Source organism: Salvelinus alpinus, chromosome 19, assembly GCF_045679555.1.
Source record: "Salvelinus alpinus chromosome 19, SLU_Salpinus.1, whole genome shotgun sequence".
Lineage (NCBI taxonomy): Eukaryota > Metazoa > Chordata > Actinopteri > Salmoniformes > Salmonidae > Salvelinus > Salvelinus alpinus.
The window spans coordinates 30,196,095-30,211,379 of record NC_092104.1 but is presented as its reverse complement, the minus strand read 5'-3'; the positions used below and the strand labels follow the sequence as shown (position 1 = coordinate 30,211,379).

The 15,285-nt window shown below is 41.5% G+C and overlaps 2 protein-coding genes and 1 pseudogene across 2 annotated transcripts; 1 reads left to right on the top strand and 2 right to left on the bottom strand.

Annotated features, from left to right (window-relative positions):
- Nucleotides 1-24: 24 nt before the first annotated feature.
- LOC139545298 (polyubiquitin-like) lies at nt 25-1,300 on the bottom strand. Its single transcript, XM_071352927.1, has 2 exons — nt 1,161-1,300; nt 25-715 (listed from the first exon to the last, which is right to left on the bottom strand). Exon 2 carries the CDS (start codon nt 704-706, stop codon nt 236-238), a length of 471 nt encoding a protein of 156 aa, XP_071209028.1. The 5' UTR covers nt 707-715; nt 1,161-1,300; the 3' UTR covers nt 25-235.
- A 2,998-nt stretch (nt 1,301-4,298) lies between these two features.
- LOC139545301 (peroxisomal membrane protein 2-like) lies at nt 4,299-12,471 on the top strand (annotated as a pseudogene).
- Nucleotides 12,472-12,542: 71 nt separating this feature from the next.
- LOC139545300 (polyubiquitin-like) lies at nt 12,543-13,825 on the bottom strand. Its single transcript, XM_071352929.1, has 2 exons — nt 13,686-13,825; nt 12,543-13,233 (listed from the first exon to the last, which is right to left on the bottom strand). Exon 2 carries the CDS (start codon nt 13,222-13,224, stop codon nt 12,754-12,756), a length of 471 nt encoding a protein of 156 aa, XP_071209030.1. The 5' UTR covers nt 13,225-13,233; nt 13,686-13,825; the 3' UTR covers nt 12,543-12,753.
- Nucleotides 13,826-15,285: the final 1,460 nt, after the last annotated feature.

The following is a 15,285-nucleotide window of genomic DNA, read 5'->3' as shown; positions in this document are numbered from 1 at the left end:
CCATGCCAATGATGGTAGACTGAGTTTTATACTTGGTTATTACTTTATTACAATCTCATTTACATTTTTTCAACAAAAGCCAATATCAGCCATGCTTAATTTAAAAGTTTACAACTGACTACAAAAGTAACACTGGTCATTTTTGGACAATATAGCTTTTTCTCTATAGACATGGAATGCATAATAAGTTAAGGGCTTCAGGTGACCTGTGGTTTCAGGTCGATACTGGGTGTCTTCAGCCTCCCCTTAGACGGAGCGTCAGGTGAATAGTGCTTAGATTTCTGACACCATAGTCTTCCAGTTTCTTGCCATCATCGAGCTGCTTGCCCTCATGAATCAGCCTCTGTTGGTTGGCTGGGACTCCCTCCTTGTTTTGGACTTTGGCTTTGAACTGGGTTACAGTCTCACCTGACACCACCTCATATGTGTGCGTCTGGCCCTTTTCATTTTTCAGGAACACCTGGATGTGAGTGGGTTCTGTAATCAGCACCATCACTTTAGATCCTGAATGCAGGCCATAGTCACTCAAAGTTTTTGAATCATCGCTGAGACTGATGTTGTTCCCATTGACACCTGACAGCCTCTGCCTTTCCATGGCCACTCCAAAGTGTTGGTTGATCAGACTCTTGAGCGACCCCAGAGTGGTGTGTGGCTGAACCGTCAGGGGATGTGAGTCCCCATTCAAAAGTGTTATAGTGAGTTCCATGATAGATATCTGAAAGAGGATTTCATGTATTATTTATTTGGCCTCACAATAGCATATCTCAATTGAATGATTTAGTCTTAACACTTTACTTAAAGCCTGCTGGTATAATGCTTTGTAACTTGTTAAAAGCATGTATGATCCTTTGTCTTATAATAAGGCTTTCAATATATAATGTCCACTCTCTATCAACATTTCTGCTGACTCAAATGGCTGGAATTGAGTGAGAATCATTATGAGATGATTGACAGACATAAGGGGGTATTATCATACATGCTCATGACAATTTATACAACATATTATAACCTTTATATTAACCTACAGGATTCAAGGTTACCATTGATTCAGCCCATTGTAATAACTAAAATAATGTGTTAGAGAATTGCTTGATAGCTATTTAGCTTTAACAGCAGAGTTATATAAAGTATTATAGCCTAATGATGAAAAAAATACTTACCTTTTTCAGTAGATATTGTTGAGAAGTCCTTGTTGTGAAGTCTTGCAAACTGTTTCAACAAATAGTTTTGAGAAATCGGTATGTTGACAAAAACAACTTCTACGATTGAAGATGGTGACCGTGTACAGCTGAGCCTGGTATATAACAGCTGATCTGCCCCGCCCCTCAAATTCAGATTCGTTTTTCCTCTCTGCCTCCCACCACTTTCGGTTTCTATTCTCTGATACTAATGATGTAGTCTGCTGCTATTTATAGAGAGTTGTGTGCAATAAATCGTTTTGTTTTTTATTGTTGAGTTAAGACTTAGAACAGAGTAAGAGCCTAAACCCCATGAAATAAAGTAGCCCAATGACTTGCTCCCATTCCAACGATGTAATTTTTTTTATATTTCGTTGTTGTTTATACATATCACACAAACATGTATAAAGCTCATTCCCTATAATTCGATACAATTGACTCATTCTACATCATTCCCTATAATTCTAGACAATTCCCTATCATTCACACAGATACTGTATGTTGGACACCAGAAGGAGAAACCGTTCTAGATCATTCCCTATAATTCTAGACAATTCCCTATCATTCACACAGATACTGTATGTCAGACACCAGAAAGGGAAACCTAATGTCATTGTCGATGAAACCCCATCCTTGGGAAAACCCAGGCTCAGATTATACTGATAATGACTAACAATTGCAGGTATCTTGTGATACGTCAGACATACGTGATTGCAGAGGGAATTTTAACAGCAATACAAATAGTCACACCCTGCCTCACCTTTCCCAAAATGATAACAAGTCAGCAGTTGAACCATCACATGTTATTGTCAGCAGTTGAACCATATATCTTTCGGACTTCACATATCAGACTACCCAAAGTTATTCACCCTTATCTTCTCTAGTACAAACTGTAACCAGTGGAAGTACAGTTACTTGCATGTTCTCCAGTAAAGACAATTTTATTTCTGCATCTGTGGACATCTCCAAGGGTCAATCACCTCTGTGCTGGGTTGGCGCCCCCCCTTGGTTTGTGCTGTGGTGGAGATCTTTGTGGGCTATACTCGGCCTTGTCTCAGGATTGTAAGTTGGTGGTTGAAGATATCCCTCTAGTGGTGTGGGGGCTGTGCTTTGGCAAAGTGGGTGGGGTTATATCCTTCCTGTTTGGCCCTGTCCGGGGGTTTCTTCTGATGGGGCCACAGTGTCTCCTGACCCCTCCTGTCTCAGCCTCCAGTATTTATGCTGCAGTAGTTTATGTGTCGGGGGGCTAGGGTCAGTTGGTTATACCTGGAGTACTTCTCCTATCTTATCCAGTGTCCTGTGTGAATTTAAGTATGCTCTCTCTAATTCTCTCGTTCTCTCTTTCTTTCTCTCTCTCGGAGGACCTGAGCCCTAGGACCATACGTCACGGCAAACCGGGCATGATGACTCCTTGCTGTCCCCAGTCCGCCTGGCCTTGCTGCTATTCCAGTTTCAGCTGTTCTGCCTGCGGTTATGGAACCCCTACCTGTCCCAGACCTGCTGTTTTCAACTCTTAATGATCGGCTATGAAAAGCCAACTGATATTTATTCCTGATTATTATTTGACCATGCTTGTCATTTATGAACATTTTGAAAATCTTGGCTCTCTCTAATTCTCTCTTTCTTTCTCTCTCTCGGAGGACCTGAGCCCTAGGACCATACGTCAGGACTACCGGGCATGATGACTCCTTGCTGTCCCCAGTCCACCTGGCCTTGCTGCTATTCCAGTTTCAACTGTTCTGCCTGCGGTTATGGAACCGCCACCTGTCCCAGACCTGCTATTTTCAACTCTTAATGATCGGCTATGAAAAGCCAACTGAAAATTATTCATGATTATTATTTGACCATGCTTGTCACTTATGAATATTTTGAACATCTTGGCATAGTTCTGTTATAATCTCCACCCGGCACAGCCAGAAGAGGACTGGCCACCCCTCATAGCCTGGTTCCTCTCTAGGTTTCTTCCTAGGTTTTGGCCTTTCTAGGGAGTTTTTCCTAGCCACCGTGCTTCTACACCTGCATTGCTTGCTGTTTGGGGTTTTAGACTGGGTTTCTATACAGCACTTCGAGATATTAGCTGATGTACGAAGGGCTATATAAAATAAACTTGATTTGATTTGATTTGTGCATTTTACTAATGTAATTCTAATGAGTCAGAACTGATGTCTGCCATGTCAGCTGAGGTAAGTGGTATTGAAAGCTGTTCAGAGACTACTGAGAAGTACAGTGCATTCAGAAAGTATTCAGACCCCTTGACTTTTTCCACATTTTGATACGTTACACCCTTATTGTAAAATGTATTCAATGGTTTAATTTCCTCATCAATGTACACACACTACCCCATGACAAAGCAAAAACAGGTTTTTATAAATGTTTGCAAATGTATTAAAAATAAAAACAAATCACATTTACCAAGTATTCAGACCCTTTACTCAGTACTTTGTTGAAGCACCTTTGGCAGCGATTACAGCCTTGAGTCTTCTTGGGTATCACGCCTCAAGCCTGGCACACCTGTATTTGGGGAGTTTCTCCCATTCTTCTCTGCAAATCCATTCAAGCTCTGTCAGGTTGAATGTGGAGCGTCGCTGCACAGCTATTTTCAGGTCTCTAGAGATGTTAGATCGGGTTCGAGTCTGGACTCTGGCTGAGCCACTCAAGGACATTCAGAGACTTGTCCCGATGCCACTCCTGCGTTGTCTTGGCTGTGTGCTTAGGGTCGTTGTCCTGTTGGAAGGTGAACCTTTGCCCCAGTCTGAGGTCCTGAGGTCCTGAGCGCTCTGGAGCAGGTTTTCATGAAGTATCTCTCTGTACTTTGCTCCGTTCATCTTTCCCTCGATCCTGACTAGTCTTTTAGTCCCTGAAAGATGAAAATATATATAAAAACATTTCCCTAAAGTATGATTTTCTAATGTTAAAGTCCCTCTACAAAAAAAACGTAAATACATGTGTTTTTGTCCTTGAAACCATTAATTAAAATACTGTAGAATTCCATCCATTCCTATGGAGGACTGCTTCTTCTAGGAAGCGTCAATATGGCTGACCGGTGGCTTCAAATGCTCTCGTTGGCCAGTACATAGCATCAGCAATCCAGGGTTTATATTCATCATTTGGCCAAACATATCTGTCATAGGGCCAGACACATCTGTGCGGTGGTGGTCCTTCAAACACAAAACGTAACGTCTAAATGCAACATATCTACCGTGACAATGCCTGTACAAAGTTTACCGATTCGAGACTCTGCCCTCTATATGGGACTGCTGCATCAATACTTGATTCTGCTGAAGAATTACCCAATTCTTACCAAATCCGCGACGAGGTCAGTATAGCTAACGTTAAAACAGGGAACTGTGGAATGTACTCAAATAGCAGTTCTTATACTATGACAGCTTTAGTTCCAACTCGTCCGTTGGCCTATCATAGTAGAGGCTGAGCGCGGTTTAAACTTTGCTCAGCCTATGCTGGCACTCGGACTTGTCCAAGTCCCATGGTGCTCTCCTCTGTCCGCATCTGGTTGTTGGGTAGATTAGATCCGTCTTGTGTCTCCGTCGATTCTACACTCAAACAGTTCCTAATATGGTATTGTCCAGTGCTCTACCCTCCCTGGTTGGCTTAGAGATATGCACCCCTCCCCTCTCCAGATTGACCACAGCCTGTATAGCCTGTCCCTCTATGTTGATCAGTCTTTACACACCTACACATCTGTATTGTTTGTGTGTGTGTGTAACAAAACAATATTCATCTTCAAACAATATGGTAGCGGGCTATAGTGCATAAACATAAATCCTAACATTAGCTTAGTGATGAGCTTCTTGGACACTATGGTGTTGAAAGATGAGTTGTAGTCAATGAACAGCATTCTCACATAGGTGTTCCTTTTGTCCCGGTGGGAAAGGGCAGTGTGGAGGGCGATTGAGATTGCGTCATCTGTGGATCTGTTGGGGCGGTATGTGAATTGGAATGGGTCTAGGGCAGGGGTGCACAATTAGAATTTAAAGAGGTCCAGCGACTAACATTTTCTCCCCCCAAAGGTCCAAACCATTAAAATGTCTAACGTGCGCTATGATTTGGGGGCATATGTAGTTCTTCTATATGTATAGCTAATAAACAAAGTACTACATTTCAATAACATTTCAACAATATTTATTGCACATTTTCAATGCAGACACATTAAACATGAGGTAAAATAAATATGCAGCCTAATCATGAATAAAAGTAGGCCTATCACAAATATTCTCATTTCAAGCAAAACAAGACTGCATCTTCACACAAAAATAACAAAAGTGCCTGTTTCTGACAAAAGTGCTTTGATTTTTGAACAGATAAGAAACCACAAGTTAAATATTTATCTTTCCTACTCTCTCCCACTTAATTTCTTCATCTCTTTTCTTTAGTTAGAGAAATTGGCTTTTGCTTGGCCTGCCAGTATTTTGAACTTTGGCTGGAATGGAGTCAGTGCCATTCTCATGCACATATGTACAGTTGAAGTCGGAAGTTTACATACACCTTAGCCAAATACATTTAAACTCCATTTTCCACAATTACTGACATTTAATCCTAGTAACAATTCCCTGTCTTATGTCAGTTAGGATCACCACTTTATTTTAAGAATGTAAAATGTCAGAATAATAGTAGAGAGGATGATTTATTTCAGCTTTTATTTCTTTCATCACATTCCCAGTGGGTCAGAAGTTTACATACACTCAATTAGTATTTGGTAGCATTGCCTTTAAATTGTTTAACTTGGGCCAAACGTTTTGGGTAGCCTTCCACAAGCTTCCCACAATACGTTGGGTGAATTTTGGCCCATTTCTCCTGACAGAGCTGGTGTAACTGAGTCAGGTTTGTAGGCCTCCTTGCTCGCACATGCTTTTTCAGTTCTGCCCACAAATGTTCTATAGGATTGAGGTCAGGGCTTTGTGATGGCCACTCCAATACCTTGACTTTGTTGTCCTTAAGCCATTTTGCCACAACTTTGGAAGTATTCTTGGGGTCATTGTCCATTTGGAAGACCCATATGCGACCAAGCTTTAACTTCCTGACTGATGTCTTGAGATGTTGCTTCAATATATCCACATAATTTTTCATCCTCATGATGCCATCTATTTTGTGAAGTGCACCAGTCCCTCCTGCAGCAAAGCACCCCCACAACATGATGCTGCCACCCCCGTGCTTCACGGTTGGGATGATGTTCTTCGGCTTGCAAGCCTCCCCCTTTTTCCTCCAAACATAATGATGGTCATTACGGCCAAACAGTTCTATTTTTGTTTCATCAGAACAGAGGACATTTCTCCAAAAAGTACGATCTTTGTCCCCATGTGCACTGAGTTTGAGCAAAAAGGCACTGAGTTTGAAGGTAGGCCTTGAAATACATCCACAGGTACACCTCCAATTGACTCAAATGATGTCAATTAGCCTATCAGAAGCTTCTAAAGCCATGACATCACTTTCTTGAATTTTCCAAGCTGTTTAATAAAGGCACAGTCAACTTAGTGTAAGTAAACTTCTGACCCACTGGAATTGTGATACAGTGAATTATAAGTGAAATAATCTGTCTGTAAACAATTGTTGATAAAATTACTTGTGTCATGCACAAAGTAGATGTCCTAACTGACTTGCCAAAACTATAGTTTGTTAACAAGAAATTTGTGGAGTGGTTGAAAAACCTAAGTGTATGTTAACTTCCGACTTCAACTGTAGGTTCTCATTGGTGAGTCTAGAACGGTACTTATTTTGAATTTACATTTTTTTAGTCATTTTAGCAGACGCTCTTATCCAGAGCGACTTACAGTACAGTAGAGTACAGTGAATGATGTTCGTAGTGTAGAAAGAAGACTCACAACTGTATGTGGAGCCAAACATGGTCAAGGTGTGTAGTGCTACTTTGGTTAGACCAGGGAAAACAGTCTCAGACACAGCCTGCAGCCAGAAAGTGTCATGATCAGTTAGTTGAAAGTGCTCTTAGTGCAACATTTGCTTGCGGATCAATCAGTTCAATCTGTAGAGATCCAGCATGTGCCCACTTGAAGGTCTGTGTCACCTCCTTTGACAATCCCCTGACATCTGTGATGAGGAATGGATTCTCAATTAGAAGGAGCTGCTGTCCAAGGCTGAAGCTGTCAAAGCGATTTCTGAAGTTTCCAGTCAGCGTATCTATGAAGTCAACATAAGGAGAAACATCTCTCTCACCCTGAATCAGTTCCTGCACTTTTGGGAAGTGTGCACAGTCTCCTTGAAGATCTTCCTTGAACACTTCCAGTTTCCTCTGGAAGGAGCGGACAGATGTCATCAAATCACAAACTGAATTGTTCTTGCCCTGTAGTTTCACTTTGAGCTCATTAAGGTGTGATGTCTATCAAAAAGCAACAGTGTCCATTTTGCTCTCGTCTTGCAAAAAATAGTGAAAACTGTGTTGCCTTCTGACTCTTGAGCTGTACTAGGAAAGCTGTTATTTGCTTTTGAATGGACCAAAAGCGTTGCAACACCCTACCTTTACTGAGCCATCTTACGTTGTTGTGCAGCAGTAGGTCATTTGCCTCAACTTCTTTCAGGAATTCTCTCAGCAGGTGATGTTGATGAGATGAGGATGCCCTGAGGAAGTTGATGAGTTTCATCATTGTATTCATCACTTCAGCATACTCTTCTGACAGATTGGCGCACAGGACAGACTGATGAATGATGCAGTGGTAAGCTGTGAGATCATTGTTGTCCTCTTTCAGCCGTGCCACAGCTCCTCTCTCTCTTCCTGTCATGGCAGGGGCCCCGTCTGAGGTGATGGAGATCACTTGTTTTAGATCTATCCCCCTCTTTCTCAGCATCTCCTTTATGACCATGTCTATGTCTTTCCTCTTGTATGTGTCTCGGGTGGTGTTACACCTAACAGGTCTTCACAGAATTCCTTCTTCTCTGTGTGGTAAAATCTAACATACACCAGAAGCTGGGCATTATTACTCACATCAGTAGATTCATCAACAGCTAATGCTATGCATGGTTCACTCCGAATATCTTCATCAAGCTGTGTTAATACATCCTCTGTTAGTATTTCACTCTTTCTTGCTGATGTTGTACGTGACATTGGGACATTGCTTGATCTTTTCACACAGCTCGTCTTTTTGTTTACCGTCAAGTTTTAGCAACAGCATTCATGCAATTTCTCACCACTCCCCCGTCAGTAAATGGCTTTTGGTGTTGACCCAAAATCCAAGCAATTTTTTAGTGAACATTCGTTTGCACGTTGTTGGGCAGTGAATGCATGGGAGAGGACTCTGGTGGACCGATCATACTGGGTTTTGAGTTTGTGTATTTTGCGTGCCCTCACCTTAGACTGCTGTGGATATGTTTGCTCAAAAGATCTGTGCTTTGTCTCGTAGTGGCACTTAACGTTGGCACTTTTTATTAGGGCCACGGTCTCTGAACATATCAGGCAGAGTGGTTTGACACTCGCTGCGGGAAGGATAAAGGCATATTTGTCTGTCCAGTCCTCTTTGAAAGCTCGATTTTCTGTATCGACTTTCCTAACTTTAGCGCACGCCATTCTATCATTTCTCCTCTAGCTTCCGCTTTTGCTTCTCTCGCTGTCTCTCTCTCTGACAACATCAGTCTCCTAACATGCATTGTAAACATTCACTTTGATTGGCAGAGTTTCGTGAAGTGATTTAAATAACACACGTGATTGGACAAAACACAGTAGTATGGGGCACTGTTTGGGACCTTCCCAGCTGTGCTGAGCCAGCGCAGTATATGTACATTGAAAAAAAGGTTGCTTCATCAGTATTTCATTGAACAATTATTTATGAGAAATGTGTCAAGGTCCAGATAGAACCTTCACTCGGTCCGGACCGAGGTCGGCCAATTGTGCACCTCTGGTCTAGGGTATTCGGGAGGATGCTGTTGATCGTGAGCCATGACCAGCCTTTCAAAGCACTTCATGGCTACCGACGTGAGTGCTACGGGGCGGTAATCATTTAGGCAGATTACCTTTGCTTCCTTGGGCACAGGGTCTATGGTGGTCTGCTTGAAACATGTAGGTATTACAGACTCGGTTAGGGAGAGGTTGAAAATGTCAATGAAGACACTTGCCAGTTGGTACGCGCATGCTTTGAATACACGTCCTGGTAATCTGTCTGGCCCCGCGGCTTTGTGAATTTTGACCTGTTTAAAGGTCTTGCTCACATCAGCTACTGAGAGCGTTATCACACAGTCGTCCAGAACAGCTGGTGCTCTCGTGTATATGTCAGTGTTGCCTGCCTCGAAGCGAGCATAAAAGACATTTAGCTCGTCTGGTAGGCTCGTGTCACTGGGCAGCTCATGCTTGGGTTTCCCTTTGTAGTCCGTAATAGTTTTCAAGCCCTGCCACATCCGACAAGCTTCAAAGCCGGTGTAGTAGGATTCAATCTTAATCCTGTATTGACGCTTTGCTTGTTTGATGGTTCGTCTGAGGGCATAGCGGGATTTCTTATAAGTGTCCGGATTAGGCTCCTGCTCCTTGAAAGCGGCAGCTCTAGCCTTTAGCTCAGTGCGAATGTTGCCTGTAATCCATGGCTACCGGTTGGGATATGTACGTACGGTCACTCTGGGGACGAAGTTGTCAATGCACTTATTGATGAAGCCGATGACTGAGGTGGTACAGTCCTCAATGCCATTGGATGAATCCCGGAACATATTCCAATCTGTGCTAGCAAAACAGGCCTGTAGCGTAGCATCCACATCATCTGATCACTCTTATAGCGAACTTGTGTAACACCTAACAAGTGACAACAATTACTACTGATTGCTCTTAATACAGGACTGCATTAACTATTTTCAACTAATTTGTGGTAGACATCGTAAGGGTATAAGGGTATGGGGCTACTTGATCATTTGCAAACTATGCTTTGGCAAGGTAAACATGTCCCTTTGCCAAGACCTTTCTACTTTGCTCTGTCTGTTTTCAGCCAATCAGCCTCTGCTCTAAGAACCTCCCTCATCTTTCCTGACAACAGTTGCTGTCATAGTTGCATTGTTTCAATGCACTTAAAGAAGAAAACTTTCTTCAAACTTTGACCACTACCATGGCATGACTACAAATAAACGGTCTATATCTTTTTCAGTGACATTCTCTCAAATCTTCTATCTCAAGCATTGGAAGCAAAACGAAAGGCCAGTGAAGGAGATTGACATTTCAGGACCTGCCCGCTTTGCCATTTATGGGTAGACATGTGATTAAAATCAGGTCCAAATCACTTGAATTCATGTTTTTTTGTTACAATGTAATCCATTGCAATGTACTGTACAATGAACACAGCTATTGAAATGTACCTTTGTTGTTTCAGGTCGCTCATTACTGGGCCTGCAAGCCATTACTTTTACCAACTTATGGAGGTGTTGATGCCTACCACTGTTCCATACTGCATGGTGAAACGCTTGCTCTTGGATGCCTTATCTTCGCCCCTGCGTTCCTGCTGCTTTTCTTCTTTGTTATGAACATCCTGGAGGTAAGTCAGCTTCTCCACTATGGAGTCTCCTGTACCATACACCTGACTAGCCCATTCATAGACGCTACTGATTTTAGAGCCTATCGACGATAGTATCTTCTGGCTGGGGGAACATACAGTTTTGTAAAATATAATAAACATAAGGAATGTATCTTTCATATCAGCGAGAAATCATTTTCAAAAAACAAACGTTTATATTACTACACAACTTTATAGAGTTCCCACGCTGACATATTTCCATGTTACAGCGTTTGTTTACAGAAAACAGACATCAAGACAGTCGACTACCTGTGCAAATTAGCTATCTGCGTCTCATAACACCTGTGGGTAAATGGAAGATGGATGCCACAAACGTGTTGTCACTGAAAAATTGTGTTGGCTGCAACTGTGTTAAAACAGTGTACAGTAAGTGTATATTTTGCATTTGTGAAATTATTTTGATGTGATATGAAAGTAGAGGGCTTTAAGTTTAGAACCGTACCGCAATTGAGAATCGATTCACGTTTGGAGTATTTGGCTGTTTTGGCTGCCAGAGCCAGTAAGCCTCTAAACAGAACATGTAAGGTCCTTGGACTATAAGCAGTAACATTAGGTTCCTTTAGTCCATTATTACTGACCAACTCTCCCTGCTTGGATCAGATAGCACTGTCTCATATAAAAATTGTTATTACTCTATATATTTCAAACTTTAAGCAGGGACTGCCTCCTAGTCTGTCAGTTTAGGTTGGCCCTAGTGAAATTATGCAGTACTACTCAGACAGTTAATTTCCATTAGTGGTTCATTAATTACATTCTAGTCCAGACTATTGCCATGCCTGTACATTCATTTTCATCCATTCTAATGCTATTTTAGGGTAAGAGGTGGGAAGACTTCCAGAGCAAAGTGAATAGTAGTTATTGGCCTGCCTTGAAGATGAACTGGAAAGTGTGGACCCCCTTCCAGGTCATCAACATCAACTATGTGTCTGTAGAGGTGAGCAGTTCTCACTGGCTTTTCTTTTATGCATTCATCTGGAATGTAGTGGTGCTCTGTTACCAATCTGTGTTGTTGTGTTTTCAGTTTCGAGTGCTGTTTGCCAACATGGTGGCCTTATTTTGGTATGCTTACCTTGCGTCTGTGAGGAAGTGAAGACTCCCAAGATCTTCTCCCTGATTACTGAATGTAGAGGGCACAGGGTGTGCCTCTGGAGCTGCAGAACGTTACAAGGACAGGCCTGTGAATGCCAGTGCAGCAAGCTGGTACAACCAGGCAGATTGACTGGGGTGATGTGAAGGCCTTCACTCGCATACTACAAAAGTACTACATTAAGGAAATCATAACACATCTAATGTGTTGCTCACATGCAGAATAACCGATAACTAAAATGTTCAATGTTAATTCTTACTACTGAAATTTCCAATCTTAAATTAATTGAAATACTTGAGTATCTTTGTGCCGTGGTGTATTTTGGTTTGAACAATGGTAAATACATGTTACCTATTCTTGAAAGATACAAATGTATATTATAATTTAAGATGAAGCAAATGTGCTGTAGGAAATGAATATCAGTAACTATTTCAACCTTGAATGCAATTCATTTAACACCATATGAATATGCAATGTTAAGATTTATCAGACCATGAAGCATTGTGTATATTGCTGACAAGGCTGGCCTGTAGTTTCCTCATGTGGACTGCCTTCAGTTTAGTTTGAGTCTCAAACTGTAAATGTTATTACTCTTTCTGTCTCTATCAGGCCAAATAAGGGAGCAACAGCACATCGGACTGAAACTGACAATGTATTTTACATCCTGATGCATTTGATTTAACTGTATTTTATAAAAACCAGTCCATTACCTTATGTTGCTTTAACTTTTGTTTTGAGTTGGAGCCATGCCAATGATGGTAGACTGAGTTTTATACTTGGTTATTACTTTATTACAATCTCATTTACATTTTTTCAACAAAAGCCAATATCAGCCATGCTTAATTTAAAAGTTTACAACTGACTACAAAAGTAACACTGGTCATTTTTGGACAATATAGCTTTTTCTCTATAGACATGGAATGCATAATAAGTTAAGGGCTTCAGGTGACCTGTGGTTTCAGGTCGATACTGGGTGTCTTCAGCCTCCCCTTAGACGGAGCGTCAGGTGAATAGTGCTTAGATTTCTGACACCATAGTCTTCCAGTTTCTTGCCATCATCGAGCTGCTTGCCCTCATGAATCAGCCTCTGTTGGTTGGCTGGGACTCCCTCCTTGTTTTGGACTTTGGCTTTGAACTGGGTTACAGTCTCACCTGACACCACCTCATATGTGTGCGTCTGGCCCTTTTCATTTTTCAGGAACACCTGGATGTGAGTGGGTTCTGTAATCAGCACCATCACTTTAGATCCTGAATGCAGGCCATAGTCACTCAAAGTTTTTGAATCATCGCTGAGACTGATGTTGTTCCCATTGACACCTGACAGCCTCTGCCTTTCCATGGCCACTCCAAAGTGTTGGTTGATCAGACTCTTGAGCGACCCCAGAGTGGTGTGTGGCTGAACCGTCAGGGGATGTGAGTCCCCATTCAAGAGTGTTATAGTGAGTTCCATGATAGATATCTGAAAGAGGATTTCATGTATTATTTATTTGGCCTTACAATACCATAGCTCAATTGAATGATTTAGTCTAGTAACACTTCACTTAAAGCCAACAGGTATAATGCTTTATAACTTGTTAAAAGCATGCATGATCCTTTATAATGTCTTATAATAAGGCTTTCAATATATAATGTCCACTCTCTATCAACATTTCTGCTGACTCAAATGGCTGGAATTGAGTGAGAATCATTATGAGATGATTGACAGACATAAGGGGGTATTATCATACATGCTCATGACAATTTATACAACATATTATAACCTTTATATTAACCTACAGGATTCAAGGTTACCATTGATTCAGCCCATTGTAATAACTAAAATAATGTGTTAGAGAATTGCTTGATAGCTATTTAGCTTTAACAGCAGAGTTATATAAAGTATTATAGCCTAATGATGAAAAAAATACTTACCTTTTTCAGTAGATATTGTTGAGAAGTCCTTGTTGTGAAGTCTTGCAAACTGTTTCAACAAATAGTTTTGAGAAATCGGTATGTTGACAAAAACAACTTCTACGATTGAAGATGGTGACCGTGTACAGCTGAGCCTGGTATATAACAGCTGATCTGCCCCGCCCCGCCCCTCAAATTCAGATTCGTTTTTCCTCTCTGCCTCCCACCACTTTCGGTTTCTATTCTCTGATAATAATGATGTAGTCTGCTGCTATTTATAGACAATTGTCTGCAATAAATCGTTGTTGTTATTGTTGACTTAGAACAAAGTACTAGGCTAAACCCCATGAAAAAAAGTAGCCCAATTGTCACGATCGTCTATAGGAGAGAGATGACCAAGGCGCAGCGTGTGCAAAATACATCTTCTTTATTAGAGAAGAGAGAGAAAACACAAAAACGAACACTAAACACAAACTAACAAAAACAACAAACGACCGTGAAGCTAGATAACGTAAGTGCACATACAAGCAACAAACGTTCAACAAGACAACTACCCACAAAAGCCTACTGCCTATGGCTACCTTAAATATGGCTCCCAATCAGAGACAAATGAATGACAGCTGTCTCTGATTGAGACCCAATCTAGGCAGCCATAGACATAACTAGAAAACCTCACTCTTCTCTACCCCATACACCTACAACACCCATAGACAAAACAAAACACACACAACATACAATGCCCACCCCAACTCACGCCCTGACCAACTAAACATATAAAAATAACATAAAATAGGTCAGGAACGTGACACCAATGACTTGCACCTATTCCAAGAATGTCATATTTTTTTTTACAGTACCAGTCAAAGGTTTGGACACCTACTCATTCAAGGATTTTTCTTTATTTTTACTATTTTCTACATTGTAGAATAATAGTGAAGACATCAAAAATTTGAAATAACACATGGAATCATGTAGTAACCAAAAAAGTGTTAAACAAATCAAAATATATTTTATATCTGAGATTCTTCAAAGTAGCCACCCTTTGCCTTGATGACAGCTTTGCACACGCTTGGCATTCTCTCAACCAGCTTCACCTGGAATGCTTTTCCAACAGTCTTGAAGGAGTTCCCACATATGCTGAGCACTTGTTGGGTGCTTTTCCTTCATTCTGCGGTCCAACTCATCCCAAACCACCTCAATTGGTTTGAGGTCGGGTGATTGTGGAGGCCAGGTCATCTGATGCAACACTCCGTCACTCTCCTTCTTGGTCAAATAGCCCTTATACAGCTTGGAGGTGTGTTGGGTCATTGTCTTGTTGAAAAACAAATGATAGTCCCACTAAGCGCAAACCAGATGGGATGGCGTATCGCTGCAGAATGCTGTGGTAGCCATGCTGGTTAAGTGTGCCTTGAATTGAATTGTAAATAAATCACAGACGGTGTTCCCAGCAAAGCACCCACATACCATCACACCTCCTCCTCCTCCATGCTTCACAGTGGGAACCACACATGCGCAGGTCAACCGTTCACCTACTCTGCGTCTCACAAAGACACGGCTGTTGGAACCAAAAATCTCAAATTTGACTCATCAGACCAAAGGACAGATTTCAACTGGTCTAATG